Below are 20,882 nucleotides of genomic sequence, written 5' to 3'. Positions count from 1 at the left end.
CATCTGACTGTAAATTGCTTTTTGTCTCTCACTTGGCTTGTTTATTCCTGCCTTTTGTGCTTTGAACTTACTGTATAAAAGACACGATTTCAAATCATTCATGGTCAGCACACCGATCCAGACACGTTCTGCGTAGGTCTGCTCACCGCCGGCTTACTGAATAAAACCTACTACACCACAGCGGACTTCTGAACTGGATTTTATATTATTCTTCGACAACACCAAAGGCACTTTATAGTGATATTGACCCAGGAATGTGGTGGCACCTGGGAGGGTGGTGGCCAAGAGTGTGAGAGCCCAATCAATGCTACTCGCAGCTTTAATTATTATTATTATTATTATTATTATTATTATTATTATTATTATTATTATTATTATTATTATTATTATTATTATTATTATTATTATAATATATTATTATTTGTCCCACTGGAAAAGCTGGTGTCAGTGACAACAGACTGGCCATCATTCAGGCTTCATCGTCCACTGCAGAGGTGAGACAGACTTTCCTGAGTTACTTCATTACCACTGTATCATCCACCAGCAGGCAATATGTGCAAAAGTTGTGAAACTCATCAACAGCATCCGCTGGAGCTCATTCCTGCTAGGCCGGAGATTCCCCTCATGCAGGGCCTCGAGGTGTTTCCCTTTGCATGTCTTGCATAGGACCCTCGACCTACACTGGGCGGCCTGGTGATTGTGGCCACAACGCCGTGTGAGGGGTGTCATCTCGGCAAATCCCTCTCTATACCTCCATTCAGTCTCCTCTATCACAGCGGCGGTGCCTGCAGGGTAACTTGGGAGGGTGTACCCTTCATAATCTTCCATCACTTTTGGTTGTTGCATTCATCGGTGTGGACGTACATCTTCACTTGGGGGAACATAAGCCATTATTACTTCGTAATTACCTTATCCGTCTCCAAGGACCATATGTTTTGGAGGCTAAATGATTAACAGTTGTACACGGGCTTTCTCTGTATATTAATCATGACGCACGTGTCAAGACTTAAATGAAGAGGCAGGGAGCGGTCAATTTCCTTTACAGTGCTTTAATCCAGTCTGGAGAGTGCACTTACAGATGTGGTGTGTGTGTGTGGTTCTAGAATAAACCAAAGAATAATAGAAATTGATAAACCGCAATAAACGTTTGTTTAACCATAGCACACAATCCAAATAATAATGTTACTCACATGAACATCATATACATGAGATACTTTCACATTTAATTGGCAAAAAAGAAAACAATCAGTGACATTCAGATAATATGACAAATGACTTTTGAATGAATAGCAAAGTAAATAACACTGCTGGATATACTCACCAGCAGATTTATAAAATATAACAACAAAAAAGTGCTTCCAAAAAACAACAATATAACTTACATTTCTCTGGACGCACACTGAACCACAAACATCAGATTCATTACACAAAGTAATATAACAGCTTCATCCACATCATCCAGCTCCTCATCATTGTCTCTCTTCTCCTGCTACACGATAAGCAGCACTCAGCGGGATGGAGTGCAGCAGCCCCCCCTGGTGGCTGGATGCTCTTAAATCAACCACTCTGTCATGTAAACCTTCAGACCAGTGCTACACATTTGATTATTAGTACAAATGTGGGGATTTTGAATATGCGATTATTTTTATACGTGATAATTTCTACAGATGTGGGACTTCATGATTTGCTAAAAGTCTTATGGTGGTTGAGTTTCGTATAAATGGGACTTGATTTGAAGATGTTCTTGATTTGCTTTTAAAATGTTACAGAAGTGATCATTTGAAAATTGGAACAAACTAAATGGATTAAGATTAAAAAGGGTTTGATGCTGAAATATGTTTCCTAGCATGATTAATCAATTTTATAATTATTGTGAGGAAATGTTGAGGCAGCGCTTTTAATGTGTGAATATCAAATATTGGGAAGTGGGTATGAATAAAGACCAGGATGAACCCTAGCTGCACAGCAACCTTGTGCTCAGATTTGTCGGCGGGTTGTAACTTCATCTGGGCTGATTGCAGCTCAGTGATTCCTCTCTAATATCACAGTTGGTCACATGTGCAGCAAACTAACTGTAGCTGACATGAAGTTAAAGATTTCAGCTGAACTGAGCTGCAGAGAAACAACATGCTGCTGTTCTCTTCCGGCTCTCAGCGAAGGCGGACGCTTCTCTGCTCCCTCTCCCTTAGCTATCTGCCCTGCTACTGCTTTTTGTCCTGTCTCGTCTTCAGAGTCTTTTCTTTTCACTCCTTCGAAGCTCTACAATCATGGAATTGATTAACTGGTCTCTCAGCCCAATCGACCAAATTTTTGCGACAAGAAGTGAGGGGGTGAGGGAGCCCTCTTGCCCCGACGGGACATTCTTTTCTGGATATATAATGGATTCTTGGAAAGAGTGGAAGCCTTTATGTATCAAGATCCTGTCTGTCGAGGACGTTGAAGAAGCCTTCATAATTGCATTTATGATAGCAGGATTTCTCCTACTTGGAGCGGGGGGATTCCTCGTCTATCGACAAACGCGGAAGTCGGTGACAGCTGCATTGGCCCTCTCCGAGCTGCCTGACGTGACTGAAGGGATAAGCGCTGCGACTAACACTCTGACTTTAACGCTGTTGGAGCAAGGCCGCAAGCTGGATGCAGGCTTTTGCAGGCTAGCGGCGGTCTTCGAGCTCATTGGCAAGATGGAAAAGAACTTGGAAAAGTTGGAAGCTCGGCTTGGCGGGAATTGATCACAAATTCGTCTGTTTGGAGTCGCCATTGAGGAACCAGAGACTTAAGGTTGACGGAAAATTACTGCTCTGCCTGTTTTTTCAATAAAAATTGTTGATTCTATAATCTGGCCTCGACACAGCGGTTTGGCTGATTGCTGTAGTCACAATCTCCCTGGAGGAATGTAAACAAGGTGACTCTGCCCCGGAATAACCCTTCCCCCTCCAGATCACCCGCAGACCAGTTTTCGGAACTGACCGAGCGGTCTGATAACACCAAGGACTTTGGCTGAGGCAGCTCTGAGCGTGTTCATGGACTCACCGCCACACATACATTTGCTGATAACCACACCTCCCTATTTTTCAATGCCTTCCTGGCTATAAGTCTTGTGAAGTTGATGTAAAATTGTCATGTGCTTTCTGTGCTGAGGTGTTTTTTGCACTTTCTCACTGTGTACTTATACACAGTGTGAAGATGCCTTTTTTTCCCAGGAGGAGACTCTTGAGACTGAACTCAACACAGAGACACTGAAGAACCAGGCCAGAACCAGAACCCAGGATAGAGAGGTTCAGTGAATGTGGTGTTGAAGGTGTGGAGGTGGATCCGTCTGTCTGAGGAAACGCTGTAGAAGGACAGAGTTCCAGCAGGAACGTCCACATACACTGCTACTCTGTCAGACACTGAGGAAGAGGAGGAGGAAGATGTTACAGTGTTATTGTGACAGACACGGTACCGACCACCATCATAACATTCCAGACTCCAGGAATGATTGTTCCTTCCAAACAAACAGTCTTTAGAGTTTCCTTTCCTGCTGATTCTTCTGTAACTCACTGATACAGAAACTGCCCCTCTCCTCTGGACCTCCCAGTAACAGCGACCCGTCAGAACTTCTCTACACAGCAGCTGACACCAGGAATCAAACCTGTCTGGATGACCAGGATATGACTGATCCTCCTTCCCACACATCATCTTCCTGTTGTTGTCAGACAGTTTGATGTTGTTGTTGACTGTGTTTGTGTCGATGGCGAGTTGACAGGAATCTGATGGAATAAACAACCCAGCTGCAGTTATTATTGATCTGTCATTGATTTTGATTTGATTTTATTTGGATCCCCATTAGCTGATGTAGTTTACATCAACTACCCTTCCTGGGGTCCGATCAATAAAACAATAAAATAATATGATAAAAATAAAAAATAAGAATACAGTTCAGAAATAACAAACATCACAAAAAGATTTACATAGACAACGTACAGTCTGTAAAAGTACCAGCCATTAGCAAATCAGCAAATTTAGCAAATCATTTAGCAAGCAAATAGCAGCAAAGCATAGTCTTAACATTCAATCAGATATAGTGACATGTGATTTTGTGGGGGATCATCACACATATACAGTGTCAAAAAACACACTCAGATACAGCAAGACACACCATAAATAAATAATTTATGGTTACACTACTGTGGCAGGGTGGAGGAGGTGCAGCCACTCAGGCTGACGGGCCACACCTGTGTCCCGTCAGCCTGAGTGTTGTTTTTTTTTGCTTTTGGAACACAGTATTTACCACTAACTGCTTGTCTGGTAGGATATGAGTGTGTGTCAGCACTGAGTGTAAGTTGTTCATATAGACAATCAGGGATTTTCAGATGATAAATGTCTCTCACAAAGGAGATTAGGGATGATTTTAACCTTGCATCTACTTTCAGCCAGCCAAGTTGAACATGCATGCCATTAATGTTAGATCTTAACGTGCAATCAAGAGCAAAACACGAGCTGCTCTGTTCTGAGCCCGTTGTAGCTTCCCTAAATTAGTTTTCGATGTTCCCGACCACACCATCGCACAGTAATCCAATTGTGACAGTACCAGTGTCTGCAGAACTAATTTTTTCAACTTTGTTGTTAAGAAATGAGAGCATCTCTTAACTATGGAAATGTTTCTCCCCATCTTTTGAGCTCATATATCTGTGTGCTTTGACCACGTCAAGTTGCAGTCTAGGGTTACCCCAAGGAGTTTAGTTTCCAGTACTTGCTCAACAACCATATTATGGAGGATTAAATCCATCTGGGGACTAGATGTCAAAGTGTGTTTTGACCCAAATAAAATGCTCTTCGTTTTAGGAATATTTAGAACAAGTTTATTAGCAGTAAACCAATCAAATATACTTTGGGAACGGTTATAAATATACTGGCAGCAAATTTCAATAGCTTTCCATCTAAATTGTCAGTTCCAAGTGGCTTCTCTGCCTGTATGGATAATAGTAGTTTCTGCACTTCTTCTAGTCTCACCTTACAAAATTCAAAAGTGCAGTTCTTGTTTTTCATTATTATATATTGTATACATGTATATGATGGTTTACTGCAAACTGTTGGTATTTCCTTAGTCAGATTACTGACTTTTTCTATAAAGTAATTATTGAGATGATTGGCTATGTCTATTGGTTTAGTTAGAAAACGCCCTTCAGCTTCAATAAATGATGGAGTGGCATTGTTCTTCCTTCCCATGATGTTATTTAAAGTGTTCCAGAGCTTCTTTCCATCATATTTTATATCATCAATCCTAGATTTATTATACTCTTTTCTTCTTCTTTTTATTGAGTTTAGTTACATAATTCCTTTGTTCACGAAAATTTTGCCAATCAGATATAAAGCCAGACCTATTCATCATTGATGGACTCATGAATGAGCAGAGTCGGCGGCAGAACAGATCTAATTGGGGGGCACATTATAACCAGCGGGGGGGCACAAACTGCCGTTCAAGAACGCAATATGATGTAAATGCTTAATATGAGTTTGCCATCAACGATCACAGCAAACCAGTTTCAATTACACAACATACTGCAAAATCTCTTTTTAATACACACACACACAAGTGTATTGTGCACCCAAACTGCAAAAAAACAAAAAACAACGACGTACAGGCCACGTCTCTCCCTCCCTCCCTCGCCCTCTCCATCTCTCTCTCATACAACGCATACACATAAAAATGTGAACGGTGAATCTCCAAATTTAATTTGACGAAATTAGACAGACCCAAACATTCCACATTTGCGTAATAATAAACGCCAAGGCTGGCGCCATGAAGTCAATTAAATGCACGTCTCACCTTTAGAAGAGTTGCACATCTTAATTTTCCTATTTCACCATAGATCACACTTTGGGAAGCCTTCTTTATATTTTAGTGTTATTTCCGCGTAGATAAGAGTAAGTTTGATGCTCCTTAATAAGTTTTGTCCGCGGATCAACATCAACCCAGCTCCCCCAACCCCTTGCTCCCTGATTGGCTGATTTATGGTTCCGCGTCACACCAACGCAGAACCGATGGCGTAGGGTACGCAGCGACGCACACCGCACCGCGACCCTACGCCGCCGGCTACGCCGTCGATTTAACGCGGAACCATAATTCAGGCGAAGCTGCAGTCTGTCTGCGCTGATACTGACACACCGGGTCGGAGCGGATTTGGTCATGATGTTTAACCTGTGTTTTGTGATTAATAAGCACGGGTTTTAATTAAATGTAATTTATGAAGTATGATATCACGTTCAATAAGATAAGTAATCAATAAAATACAAAGTTTGGTACAAAGGCTTGGCCTGCTTGTGGGGGGGCACAATAACTCATTTGGGGGGGCATGGCCTGCGAATGACCCCCCATGACGCCGACCCTATGAATGAGTGACATGTCAGTGAGAAGATGGTTGAATGTGTGAATGAAATAAAAACACACTTACACTTCCTCAGACCTGGTGTCAACCATCGTTGTCCAGCAGGCTCCACCCTGAAAGGAGGAGGGGGGTCAGACCAGCTCAGTCTCTTTCAGCAAACATGGACATTACATGGCTCTCACACACTGATGAAGGAACAGTCCAATACTTGGACAGATGCACTTGAATGCAGCATCTCTGAAGTCCTGTCCTGTGGTCGTCACGTTCCAGCACAGTTTGAAAACATTCTTTTCATCTGGTTTCATCTCTACTGAATCAGCAGCAGGAGGAGACCGTGTCATGGATGAGTGAAGGTGCAGCTGTTATTGTGCTGTGATTAACAGCACAGCTTGTGCTTTTTATTATTTTACTTCTTTTCTTATTCTTACCTATTTGTTATTATGTCTTGCCGCTTTTAATGTCAATGTAAAGCACTTTGAATTACCTTGTGTTGAATTGTGCTATATAAGTAAATTTGCCTTGCCTTGCCTTGTGATAACTGCCTGAAAACCACCCTGCTGTGGTTCTGGGATGTTTACTGGGTCAAGAACGGCTCAGAGTTTTGAACTGCATCTATCAGCTCTGCTGCAGCACCAGATGAGCTGCAGCAGCTCCATCTGCTCAAAGATCTCTGATCAAAGTGTCATGGAAAACATTCAGACATGATATGGTTTGTAACAAAAGGCCAACAGCTTGTAAGGAACAGGAATAGAAGAGGGGTGTATAAAACAGTAAGTGCCAGTTCATGTTCCCTCCTCTCCACTAGGAGGATGCACCCAGTGGTGGCTCAGGGTATCTGTATTGTTACCTCCCACCTTATGAATAGAGGCCTGAAGATCACTTCCTCCTCTTTGTCTCCACGCACTCATAACCTTGACTGACCCTCCCTGAATTCCAATCTCCGCCGTAAACCCTCAAGCCCTGAACCCTCACAGATGTCAGCTGGAAGTGATCAAGTGTGAGAGGGTGTGAGGGCTCCAAATAGTAGAACTAAAATTGGGACAGCACTTAGCAGAAACCGGAAACACGTCAGATCAAAATGTTACGTACCGGTATTATAAGTTTGGGAATGATCATCCTACGGATGTTTGAAAAAAAAGTGGTAGCTTATATAAAGGAGCATAAAATTCAACAAAGAACACAATTTAAATACCGTAGATGACCATTTAGTAGCCCGGGCGTTTAATATGCTAAATCCCCTTGGACCCCAGGCGTTTATAAGAACCAGGCGGGTATTTGCACCAGGCTACAATTTATTTTTGCAATGAGCAGCACCAGACCATTACTTAAAAAGAACATATGAGATCACCATAGTACCACTGGAACTAAAATTGTACACACTGTACACAACACCTCACGACGAGCTCCCGATCACAAATCGTGAGCTCGCAAGAAAATCAAGCGTGTTTGAAATCCTGGTCGGTCCTCGTGAAGGAATCACAGCTGAAGCAGCTGCGACCCGATTTGACTCATCCTTTCACGGAGAGCATGCACAATCTCTGATGTTACGTCAAAAACTATTATTTGTAGTTTAAGTTTTGCAAATTCACATTACAAATCATGTTTTAATAGCAAAAAAAAAGAGCGCATTTCCACGTATGGTGCGTGTCGCCGCGTCCCCTACGCCGTAGGCTCTGCGTTGGTGTAACGCGGAACCATAAATCAGCCTTCAGTGTGTGCGCTGTCTGCTGAACTCTTTTTTCTCTTCTCATTTTGCTGGACGCCGGGTTCCTCCACCGAGACACAACTTTTGCGGTACGCGTTCTTTGTTGTGTCTAAAAATGATTCGCAGTGCACACACCCAATCAGAAACGGTACAGATATTTTGGGATTTTAATATATAAAAAAATTAAATTAAAAATAATAAAGAATCCCCTCGCCGCTTCCCTCCGCTCACATGCTCTGATACAAAGACAGTTTGTCTGCGTAACGGCGACACACGGAGCTGATCAGAGCAGTATGAACGATACTGTACACAATACAATGCAAATACAGTGTTATTACCAGGTTATTACCGGTAGTCGCCCGGGCGTTTAATTGAACCGGCGTTTATTATGCCAAATGGGCTCGGACCCCGGCGGCTATTAGAGCACAGGCGCGTATTTGCGCGCGGGCGACTATTTGGTCATCTACGGTATGCGCACAGTACAATATGTATTTCCTTGTTAATGTAGTGTCTTTCTTTCAATCTACCCATACCAGCGCATCCAGTATGCCAGGCTAAATCGCTGAGTAATTTCATTTTTGTTAGAGCGTGTAAACTGATGGTATCCTGAGCTAAATATTTCAGTTATATTATCACTATTTACTGCAACGTTTTTGTTCAACTTGCTGAAATTGTTTAAATTTTGTGGTCATAAATAAATGAATAACCAAATTACTGCCTGACTTGTTTGTGTTGGATCTAAAACTGTCTTGCTAGTATTTACATGTATGCATTTTCTTTAATGTATACCTTCCTCTAAGAGGATCAGCATCCACATGTTGGGTGCAGGGGGCCACAGGGTCCTTCGAATGACCTGACAGGTTTCCTGTCTTTCATCTAACCAACTTCCAATAACCTGTCAGATCCTACCCATTCCCCTATAAAAGAAGTGTGACAGCATATTGCCTCAGACTCAACTGTCCAGCCTGTATGCTGCATGTTGACTCTCTTGATTTCACATCAGCTAAAATAAACTTTGTTACTCTCGAGCTCACCGATGTTGTATTTTGTTAAGGATCTGTATTTTCTTCTGTGCAATTAATAAAAATTGTCCCATCTCAGGGTCACATCTCTTTTGTAATGTATACCTTCCTCTAAGAAGACTAGCATTCACATGTCGGGTGCAGGTATCTGTATTTTACTTTGTGCAATTAATAAAAACAGCCACAACAAAATCCAGAGAGCCACAAAGATGATGTTCACAACAACACGAAGAAAAGTCCATCACACTGATGTCCTTCTGTCTTCATACCTGAGAGTGTCCAGTCTCCAGCGGGGATCCTCCAGTCCAGCAGACAAAAGCTTCACTGCTGACTCTCCTGGATGGTTGTAGCTCAGGTCCAGCTCTCTCAGGTGGGAGGGGTTGGAGGTCAGAGCTGAGACCAGAGAAGCACAGCCTTTCTCTGAGATCAGACAGCCTGACAGCCTGCAGATACACAACACAACACACATGCAGAGACTCTGAGAGAACTGCTCTGAGACTAAAGCTGACTCGTCCTCATGTTCATATGATGGCGCTGAAGGAAAAGTCAGAGGATCAACAGAAACACATCAACATTCCTTCAATACCAACCACAGTTCTAACGGTCAACAGTTGAACACTTGGTGGATTCTGACCTGAGAGACTCCAGGTGACAGTGTGGACTCTCCAGTCCAGGACACAGCTTCTTCAGTCCTGAATCCTGCAGGTGGTTGTTGCTCAGGTCCAGTTCTGTCAGACTGGAGGACTTAGAGCTGAGAACTGAGGACAGAAGTGGACAGATGTCCTCTGAGAGGTTACAGTCACTCAACCTGCAGAGGAGATTAAAGGGAAATTATGAGGTTATTTAAAAGTATGAAGAATATATAATATCAATGAATGGTAATTATTTCAACTAATAAGTATTGATCATAGTGATCGCTGCATTTCTCTTCTCTGCATGTAAAGTTTCCTGAGATGAATCATTGATGAGAACTGGTCACACATGAACCTGAACTTAGTTGAACAGTGAATTTAACTGGTTTCCTCCATGAACACAACATGTGATTGTAATAAAAACAGATGTGTCCGTGTTCGTCCTTACACAACTTTCTTGGAGGCTTTGACCACCGGCAGCAGCCTCCGTAGAAACTCCTCTGAAGCTGAGTATTTCTTCAGGTCAAACACCTCCAGATCTTCTGATGACAGTAAGATGAAGACCAGAGCCGACCACTGAGCAGAAGACAGTTTATCTGTGGAGAGACGTCCTGACCTCAGGGACGATTGGACCTCCTCCACCAGAGAACCAGCATTCAGTTCATTCAGACAGTGGAACAGGTTGATGCTTTTCTCTGCAGACAGATCCTCACTGATCTTCTTCTTGATGTAATCAACTTCTTCCTGATTTTTCTGAGATCTTGTTTGTTTTGGTTCCAGCAGACCTCGTAGGAGAGTCTGATTGGTTTCCAGTTTGAGACCCAGGAGGAAGCGGAGGAACAAGTCCAGGTGTCCGTTTGGACTCTGTAAGGCCTTGTCCACAGCACTCTGATAGAGGTCAGTTTCTGTGTTTCTTTGTTCCTCCAGAAGGTTGATTCCAGACTTGATGAAGGTCCGATGGACATGAAGAGCAGCCAGAAACTCCTGAACACTCAGATGGATAAAGCAGAAGACGTGGTCCTGGTACAGGCTGCTCTCCTCTCTAAAGATCTGTGTGAACACTCCTGAGTACACTGAAGCCTCTCTGACATCGATGCCACACTCTCTCAGGTCTGGTTCATAGAAGATCAGGTTTCCTTTCTGCAGCTGCTCAAAAGCCAGTTTTCCCAGAGACTCCACCATCTTCCTGCTCTCTGGACTCCAGTGTGGATCCGTCCCAGTTCCTCCATCATACTTGACCTTCTTCACTTTGGCCTGGACCACCAGGAAGTGGATGTACATCTCAGTTAGGGTCTTGGGCAGGTCCCCTCCCTCTCTGGTTTCCAGGACTTTCTCCAGGACCGTAGCAGTGATCCAGCAGAAGACTGGGATGTGGCACATGATGTGGAGGCTCCGTGATGTCTTGATGTGGGAGATGATCCTGCTGGTCTGCTCCTCTTCTCTGAACCTCTTCCTGAAGTATTCCTCCTTCTGTGGGTTAGTGAACCCTCTGACCTCTGTCACCATGGAGACACACTCAGGAGGGATCTGATTGGCTGCTGCGGGTCGTGTGGTGATCCAGAGACGAGCAGAAGGAATCAGGTTCCCCCTGATGAGGTTTGTCAGCAGCACATCCACTGAGGTGGACTCTGTAACATCAGTCAGGACCTCATTGTTGTGGAAGTCCAGAGGAAGTCGACTCTCATCCAGACCATCAAAGATGAACACGACCTGGAACTCTTCGAAGCTGCAGATTTCTCTGGTTTCAGTGAAGAAGTGATGAACAAGTTCCACCAAGCTGAACTTTCTCTCTTTCAGCACATTCAGCTCTCTGAAGGTGAATGGAAGCAGTAACTGGATGTGCTGGTTAGCTTTGCCTTCAGCCCAGTCCAGAGTGAACTTCTGTGTTAGGACTGTTTTCCCGATGCCCGCCACTCCCTTCGTCATCACTGTTCTGATTGGTTCATCTCTTCCAGGTGGGAGTTTAAATATGTCTTCCTGTCTGATGGTTGTTTCTGCTTTGTGTGGTTTCCTGGATGCTGCTTCAATCTGTCTGACTTCATGTTCATCGTTGACCTCTCCAGTCCCTCCCTCTGTGATGTAGAGCTCAGTGTAGATCTGCTTCAGAAAGGTTGGGTTTCCTGCTTTAACAATCCCCTCAAACACACACTGGGACTTCTTCTTCAGCTTAGACTTCAGCCGCTTTTTACAAACTTCAACAGCAAAAGTACCTTAATAAAGATGGAAAAAGATCATATTAGTAGTGAAATAATGTCTGCTGGGGGCTGGGGTGCATGACAATGGACTTCTAATATACTGACTCTGTTTTTAATGACAGACGGCAGAACTTCGCCAAAACTCGCCTGCTGACTGAATGAATGAGGAAATCAAATGTGCGTGCGGCTCTGAAAGAGGCGGAGGCGCAGAGAAACTTGAGATTCGTTGAAATAAACCTGGTCCCGACCAGGTTAGATTCAGAGCGTCTGTTACTATGGTAACTGACCGAGAGCTTAAGTTACCTCTCTTTGTGAAACAAAGGACAGGTTTATGTAGGCTTACCCGTCCCCTGAAATACGGAATTGTTCCGTAATTGGGAATTAAAAGTTGCGTTCTGTATTGAACCAATACAGACACATATTATGCCAGGGTTCTCCAACTCCGGTCCTGCGGGAGAGCACTTATCCAGCATGTTTTAGATCTTTCCCTGCTTCAGCACACCATGATACAATGAGCTGTGTCAGCAACAGAACTGTCCGGACCTTGCTGACAAGTTAATGACGACCATTGATTAGAATCAGGTGTGTTCATGCAGGGAGACACCTAAAACATGCTGGATAGGTGGATCCAGGACCGGAGTTGGAGACCCCTGTATTATGCTCTTATTTATTCATATACAGGTGGAGGTCGGAAAATTTGAATATATTGCAAAACTTCATTCGTAGTAAATTCAACTTAAGGTGAAACAAATAGTATTTCCCACTACATGCAAAGTGAGATATTTCAAGCCTTTATTTGTTTTATTTTTGATGATTAGCCTATGGCTTACTGTTTATGAATCATTTCAGGGTTAACAGACTCAGGGTTTTCACTAAACCTGCATTGTGAAACGGACCCATGATCAAATAATCTGTAGAACCATCAAGACAATCTGGAGTTCAGCAGGTTTCCTGGAAGAGGAAAACCAGGACTACAATCTTCCGGTTATCTTGTGGTGTTGGTCGGTCAACATATTTATGCTGTCCTGTACAGGGAGGGTGCAACTCTAGGGGGGGTGGTACCATGTGGGGGCGAATGTTGTGGCTGATCTGTGAATGTTGTTCATCTCCTGAGGCATTCTGGGTCATTTATCCATCAGTTTAAATGTTCATAGAAATCCTCTTACTGCTCTGCAGATGCTCAGCCAGCTCTTCCTGCTTCATTCTCCTCAGGAAGTTCACTGTGATCTTCACAAACGCATCTCTGCTGCTCCTCTGCTCTTCATCCTCACCCTCCAACAGATGCTCTAGGGATTCTGGGTAATCTGGACTCAGACCCTTCTGGATCTTCTTCAGCTCGTCCTTCACAAACATGACAATGTTGTCCTCCAGCAGCTGGAACAGAAGACCACATGAAGGACACAATTAGACTGAAACCACAGAGACAAACATGAGACCCATGATGGACAGACTGACAGTCCCCTGGTCTCCAGAGACCAGCATGGAGACAAACATCAGGTCCATGTTGGACAGACTGACAGTCCACTGGTCTCCAGAGACCAGCATGGAGACAAACATCAGACCCATGATGGACAGACTGACAGTCCACTGGTCTCCAGAGACCAGCATGGAGACAAACATCAGACCCATGTTGGACAGACTGACAGTCCACTGGTCTCCAGAGACCAGCATGGAGACAAACATCAGGACAACAGAAGGAGAAGCAGTTGTTGTTCATGTACAGACCTGAAAGATGGAGTCCAGCTGTGTCTGATGCTGCTGGACAGACGGACCTCTGGGGGACTCTGAGCTCTGCTGGTCCACTCTGTGGAGGAACCAGGAAGAATTAGCTCACATCATGTCTGTCCTTACAGAGACAAACAGCAGCTGAAGGTCCATGAAGTCCTGTTTGTATGAGGACAGTCCACCAGAGGACTGGTGGTGGTGAAGGTTTACTAGTCCTGCTGATCCAACGAGAACATGTGACCTCAGTGAGAGCTCTGCTCATTCATATATTCACAAGATCCTTTTCTGCTCCAAGGAAAGTTACGAGATCAAGAATATGGACAACTGATGGAGACATAAAGCAGCTGATGAACTCTGGATCATCATCAGGATCAGTCCTCTGGAAGGTAATACCTCCAGATGTGTCAACCAGAGGAAAAAGCTCCTTACAGGAGATGAAGATCTATGAGGAGGAAGCTCAGATCACCATCAGGTGATGGAGGACCACAGGGGTCCAGGACTACATGATCTACTCAGGGAGAAACATGGACATTTCCTAACATGAGGACTGATTTAAATACATTTAATGCATTCAAACACATCTCACCTCTCTGAAGAAGAACCATGGTCTCCTTTAAAGTCAATTGCCAAGCCTTTTGACCGGTCGCTCTTCAAGGACAAACAGCTGGGTTCATGTTCCAGAGAGTCTCTTTTCTGATGGACCCTGATAGAAGACAAAAGTTCAAAATGTACATATTCTATTTACAATATATGAAAAATAAGTTATACAGACAAAAATATTTAGTCTATTTAAAAAGGAATTAAACATAAATCATTGGCAGTGTTTGGATACACTCACCTCTTTCCAGCAGAACCTTGGTCTCCTTTAAAGTCAATTACCAAGCCTTTTGACCGGTCGCTCTTCAAGGACACACAGCTGGGTTCAGGTCCAGGTCCGGGTCCAGGTCCGGGTCCAGGTCCGGGTCCAGGTCCGGGTCCAGGTCCAGGTCCAGGTCCAGGTCCAGGTCCAGGTCCAGGTTGATTCCTGTAATAATGATGATTGGTGATGTGAGTCTTGATCTCTGACATGCAGAAGAGTCAGGGACAGTTAGAGATGCTCATCTCACCACTGAGCTTTGCTCCGACTCTCATGTTCCCCACTCAGAGAGGTTTTAGAGGGAGGGACTCCGTCCTCTCTGTCCTCACACTGGTCCATTCTGCTGAATTCACGTCCACATCAGCTCACACACACACCTTCATCTGCAGAGGAAACACACATCACACACACACACATTATATTATCTATCTATTTGTTTTTTTTTTATCCTTCAAATGTTGGAAAGGGTCCCACCAAGCCAGTCCACCAGGACTAACATGCTCTAACTAGGTGGAACAAGTGTGAAACAACAATGATGTGATTCTGTGAACAGAAAAATAGTGAAAATAGTGTTACTGTAAATGTGAGGAAGAGAGGAGAGATTGATCTGCAGAGACAAAGGTTCAATTGGCAAAGATAAGGAGATACAAACATGGCGTATCCAGTGCAAACAAGTAATAAATGTGATATGAGGTGTGATGATTGACAGAGTTTAGAGTCCAGAGTGCTGGGTGTGTCTTGATTAGGTTTTATGACCTGAGAGAAGGAACTTATTTAACGTCTCTCAGTAAAAATGTTTCAGTTAATCAGCCTGTTGTGTCTGACCCCCGTCTGCATCTGTGTCAACAGTGATGCTATTGGAAGTTCAGTCAGAAATACTTCTGGACGAAGATATGCAATATTCAGTAGTTACACAAGCACCCAAGAACAACTTCTTCCAGGAACCAAACTGACTTTAATGCTGGGGACGACAGCTTTCCAGGCAATAAAAACATCTCACAGTTTTATTGATGTAGAGAACTAATCATCAACTGATCAGCACTGTGTCTCTGATCTGTGCAGCAGCAGCAGCTTTGCTGCCTCACCAGCTTTGGACCATAAAGTTTGTTACACCCAGCACACCGATGACGGAAAGGAAAGGTCTTAACACAAAGTTCTTCTTTTGTATCTTTACTACAAAAACTGAAAAATCACACAAAATACAGAAGCAAATCCTTAACTTTTATAAATAAAATAAAGTTTGCTAGTCAAAGGACAGCGTTGCTAAATGGTCCAGTGACTTGTAAACTTTCACTGAGTTACTGTATATTTATTCTACATACAGTAGCCCATAAAAATGCAATATTCTGCTTTGTGACTTGTCACTGGTTTGAACAAATATGAAACCAAAGGAATCTTAAAAAAAGCATTCATTCTCTTAAACATAAATTACATTCATGAAAAACAACTACAACAGATCAAAAATAAATCCAATAAAAATATGGCCTCTAACAATCATGTAGATTTGTGTTCAGACACAAGAATGATCAAAGTCTGCAGTGAAAACCTTCTTCAACCATGACGGAGCAGAAACTAACAGGAAAGTTCCTGAAGACAAAAGTTATAACTTACAGTTTCTTCAAACAGTCCAAATAGTTGAAGATGAAGATTCTGCAGTCTGAAAAAAACCCCACTGAGACGCAAATGAACTGATCCTGGAATGAGTCAGAGCTGCACCTGTGGAGGAGGAGAATGGAATGATAGGAGGAGGAGGGACAGGTAGGAGGAGGATGAGTCTAATAAACAATCTGGCTGAACTTGAAAATTAAAATGACAATTTATATTGAAGGTTGTTAACGAATTTCAACTAAATTATTCAGTAAATTAACTGAGAATTTTTAGGTGTATTAAAGGGGACCTATTATGGCATCTAATTCCTATTTTAAATAGGCCTTGAATGTTTTAAAAACAAGCTTTTGATAGTTTTTGCTAAATAAATTAGAAATTCAGTCTCTGAGCCATGTCTTTATCTTCCCATTCTCTAACCTCATTATCTATGCAGGATTCTGAGTGGGCGGGGCTATGATAATGAGGCTCTGTGCTGATTGGCTGCCTGAATGACGTGATACACCGCTACGAAAAAATGGTGGAAGCTCCAGCTGGCGGAGTTACCGTGTCCTAACTGCATGCGATGCGCGCGAGCATCAGCAACAAAATCAATTCCATTGCTTTATTTTCTATTGGACTGTCCTAACTGGCCGCAGTGACGCAGCACTCCGCAGCGCGCCGTTTTGAGCTGGCCGTTTCCTGCCGCTCGCGGTTGAAAGCGCTGTAGGAAACCGTCATGGATAAGGAACGGCTGATCCAGTTAGTTGAAATGAGAAGTTATCTCTATGATTCCTCCTCATTTCACTACAAAAACCTCAATAAAGTGGCAGCTGCTGGAGGGAGATGGACAGAGAGCGTCCAATGTCACGCAGTGACACGATAGTCGGACGCTCTCATGCAGTTACACGCTTTTATAGTTGTGGGCGTGGTTTGCATTTTGGTTACGTAAAGAAAATGCGTCGAATCTGAACGGCTCGTAGATCCACATCACACTGGACGGCTCATCCGGGCGGCTGTGCAGACACTGCAGAATTTGGTTGCTTTCCTCCTTCTCTGAGTTGGCAGGCTGAGGGGAGACCACTTTATATTTGTTAAAGCAAGAGAAAACGTGTTTGTCATAATAGGTCCCCTTTAATTTATTTTGGTTCACCATTGTTCAGAATAAATCCCATGATTTACAGGGCTCCTGTGTCTTTCTACCAACAATGTCCATCCAGCGGTGTAATGGGAAATTTTGGTACTTATAAATTCTGATCACAGATCCTGTTTCAAGTGAACATTCCTTGGCGATATTTTCTAGTTCCCAGATTCTCAACTATAAGATAACATGTCTCTAAACATTTTCAGCTCACTCAGGACTGACTGTTCGTCTGACCGGTTGGACTGTGTGGCTCCATTCATTGAATGTTTTTCCTCTTTTCATTAAAACTTCAGAAAGACAGCTGAGGTGTCCTGACATTCATTTTTGAACAACAATTTTTGCCACCACAGCGGCCAGCTGTTGGGACAAGTGGCATCAGAAATGCCACTTGTGGAGTGATCGAGGGGGTGACACTGTGGTGGCAAAAATTGTTGTTCAAAAAGAATGTCAGGACACCTCAGCTGTCTTTCGAAGATTTTATGAAAAGAGGACAAACATTCAATTGAATGGAGCCACACAGTGCAACCGGTCACACAAACCGTCAGTCCTGAGTGAGCTGAAGAAGATTAGGGACAGGTTATTTTATAGTTTGGAGCTGGAAAAGACAAAACATCACCCATCACCCAGGCAACCGTGCCATGCTCTGTGTCAAAGGAACATGACCTTGGCATAGGAATGAAAACAGGCAACAGACAGTGTTATACCAAAATTTTCCATTACATTCCACCCCTTTTAGCATTGTATGCTAAACCATAATAAAATAGGAAATTTTGCACTGACCTACCCCGCGACCAATATGCTCTGTCGCGCACCAGCCAAACGCTAGCACACCCATTCTCCAACGCGGGAGTCACAGAAACCCCGACAGAGGATCTTAGGTCACGGGTACAGAAGAGCCAAAACCTCTCCCTCCACTAGAAAAAGGGGGAGAGTCAAAAGACTCAATCTGTCTAGCTACCCTATCATAGATAAGGAAGGAAAAAACCCCCGTAGGGGAAAAACACATCATGGAATATAAACTAATCTACTTCAAACAATACCAAAACAAATCACATTCAGCACAATAGTCCATGAAGGGAAAAGGAGAAGAGAAAAAAATGGCACTGTGTGACTATGCAGTTCAAGGATAAAATGAGATAACATGTAAAATAATAATAATAATAATAATAATAATAATAATAATAATAATAATAATAATAATAATAATAATAATAATAATAATAATAATAATCAAAAAATGACAAAATTATCCACATGTCCTGGCAAAACCCTCCATGTTTTAACCCACCGTACCACGGGGCTAATGCTCGATTCCCTCACAACCTGTCAACAGGACATAACATCTCATAATCAGTTCAAAACAGCATAAATGAAAAAAAACATCATCAACCTGAGGAAGGATTAATGCAGAATATAAATTAAAGTAGCTCTGGATCCTCCATGGAAGGAGGAACCCACTCATCATTGTGGTCCATCTCCTGGGCAAACCGTCCAGGTGCGGTGGGAATGGCAGAAGCTACTAGTTTCTTCACCCATGGCACAATAAAACACAGAAAAACACACAAACCCAAAAGAATAGTCAGTTCAGGGGCAAAGAGGTTGAACAGTGCAGTTTCCCACCCTGAAATGGGAAACAAGGACCTCCCCTGCAAATGCAACAATTCATTCAGGTGTCCGACAACATGTGTCACATCGATCTCGTTGGTCAGCTGCCTCTTCACAGTGGTCATGGTACGGAACCATATGTTGTCCTGTAGCTGCAACGCCGTGTTGGTCATGTTGGTCGTGTTAACAGCAGCCCTTCTCACCAGCCAAAGAGGGGTAGGTGCCGCCTCAGAATCGTGGTCAGGGGGAGGTGAGATTGTCGTGCAGTTGGTCTGTGATGTGTGATCGTGCAGGCTCTCCAACAGCAGCAGAAGCAACCTCACCCCTATGGAGACGACCAGCAGGACGCTGGTCGCCACCCTTAGGCCGCATCCGAACTGCCTAAGGGGATGGTACGGCCGTGGCCTCTCGATCAGGTGCATGGCGTGCGCGTGGATCAGGAACCCGTCGGCAGTGGCTGGCGTGGATCCACGTGGTACGTCTCTCTGCAACCTCGACTGCTGTCTCCGTCACCAGAAGCACTTGGAACGGTCTGTTCCACCTCCGAGCTTTCCAGTGTTTACGTCTGAAGTCTTTGACCACGATGTAGTCTCCACTCCGAGGTCATGGAGTTTCGTCTCTGCCAGTTTGGGGAGGGCCGCCTTAACCTGCTTGTTGATATCAGACAAAACAGACGACAAGGTTGCACAATATCGTAACATTTCGTCTTCACAAAGGCCAGTTTCTTGCTGCTGCCTCTTAAACGGGCCCAATCCCTGTTTAAAGGTCTCTTGAAACAGGATTTCAAAGGGGCTCAGGCCATTTTTGCTTCTCTGGCACGCCACATTAGCACCACATTAGGCTGGGTGGTAGGCGCAATGTTGTCGTATATCTACGCCCATGTACTCACCGACCTGTTTCAGTGCCGCGCTCACAAACGGAGCGCCATTGTCTGAACAGATTTTTTCGCCAGAATCCCCCGGGAATCCCTGGGAATTATCCGGTTCATCAAAGCCTTGGCCACTGCGGCGGAGTCCTGTCTTGTTGTGGGAAAAGCTTCAATCCATTTAGAAAACATGCAAATGATAACCAAAAACAAACTTTTTGCCTTCACTGGGTGTAAGTTCAATGAAATCCATCTGCAAATGTTGAAACGTCTGTCTGGTGGGGGCGAGTTGTGTCTTCATATTCACTCCCATTGCGTATTTCACTCACCATCCCCCACCCCTTGACACATGAAACCGTGTGTCAATTAAGCAAAGTGAGGGAAAAAATTCTTGGGGAGACATGGCCGGCCGTCGGGCCCCATTCACACCCTGTTAATTACCCTGCAGTCCGCATCCTCCCAGGACCATATTTCAGTGTGCAAAGCCCTTAGTTACAATTCACCAATCTCAACCGAGGTCACAGCCGAGGACGGAAGTAGCAGGGAGACAGATCGTACTTTGAGAGACAAGGGTTGTTTGGACGCAGTATCTTTTGCAGCTGCGTCAGCTTGAACATTTCATTGAGAGGCAAAATCAGATTGCTAGTGTGATCATCACATTTACACACAGCAATTTGTGTAGGCAGGAACATTGTATCCACGTGATGCGCTATGGGTCTACCTGTGGAAAAATAAAAAAAACGTATCGGGGACAAAAGCCCCAAAAGCAAAACCTGCAATGTTAACTCACGTAGCAGGAGCCCTGGAAGCAGAACCAACAACAAAAAGATCAAAGTCAGCATTGTCAATTGCAACCTCACTCAAATTCAGGTCTTGGGGAACAAAGACAACATCATTACAACAGCATCATCACTCAAATTCAGGTCTTGGGGAACAAATGGATGTTAGCGTTGCGAGTGGTTCTCCATCATCCGCTGTTGGCAAAAGGGTAAGGGTTAAGAACTTGCTGTAGCACTTGAAGTCATGTAACCCCCCTTTCCGTCCACAGTCTGGACGAAAAGTCGTGAACAGTCAGGCAGTCCAGGTAGTGGAGGCGTCTGTAACGTCAGTTTCAGGTCAGTGAAGGCGTCGTCAGCCTCGTCAGTCCAGGTACCAGGGTCTGATGCTTGTAGGCCTTCTCC

General features: G+C 43.9%; 1 protein-coding gene across 1 annotated transcript; it reads right to left on the bottom strand.

The window, feature by feature from the left end:
* Positions 1-1,033: 1,033 nt before the first annotated feature.
* On the bottom strand, positions 1,034-19,258 carry LOC133440782 (protein NLRC3-like). The gene is made up of 10 exons (XM_061718101.1): positions 18,923-19,258; positions 14,486-14,652; positions 14,234-14,350; positions 13,648-13,726; positions 13,089-13,296; positions 10,205-11,937; positions 9,730-9,896; positions 9,365-9,538; positions 6,435-6,481; positions 1,034-3,749 (listed from the first exon to the last, which is right to left on the bottom strand). Exons 1-10 carry the CDS (start codon positions 19,256-19,258, stop codon positions 3,223-3,225), a joined length of 3,555 nt encoding a protein of 1,184 aa, XP_061574085.1. The 3' UTR covers positions 1,034-3,222.
* Between the last annotated feature and the right edge of the window lie 1,624 nt (positions 19,259-20,882).

The sequence above is a fragment of the Cololabis saira genome, chromosome 3 (genome assembly GCF_033807715.1).
Source record: "Cololabis saira isolate AMF1-May2022 chromosome 3, fColSai1.1, whole genome shotgun sequence".
In the NCBI taxonomy this organism is placed as follows: Eukaryota; Metazoa; Chordata; class Actinopteri; order Beloniformes; family Belonidae; genus Cololabis; species Cololabis saira.
The sequence above is the reverse complement of the archived record's forward strand: the minus strand, read 5'-3'. Positions and strand labels throughout refer to the sequence as shown.

What these genes read in the sequence shown, in the direction of transcription:
- LOC133440782 (XM_061718101.1), bottom strand. Translation starts at nt 19,258, where the DNA reads ATGCACCTGATCGAGAGGCCACGGCCGTACCATCCCCTTAGGCAGTTC. An exon ending in CATGGTTCTTCTTCAGAGAG is followed by an intron (nt 13,727 to 14,233) that starts GTGAGATGTGTT and finishes GTTCCTCCACAG; the next exon opens with AGTGGACCAGCAGAGCTCAG. An exon ending in GGCTGAGCATCTGCAGAGCA is followed by an intron (nt 11,938 to 13,088) that starts GTAAGAGGATTT and finishes ATCTTTATTAAG; the next exon opens with GTACTTTTGCTGTTGAAGTT.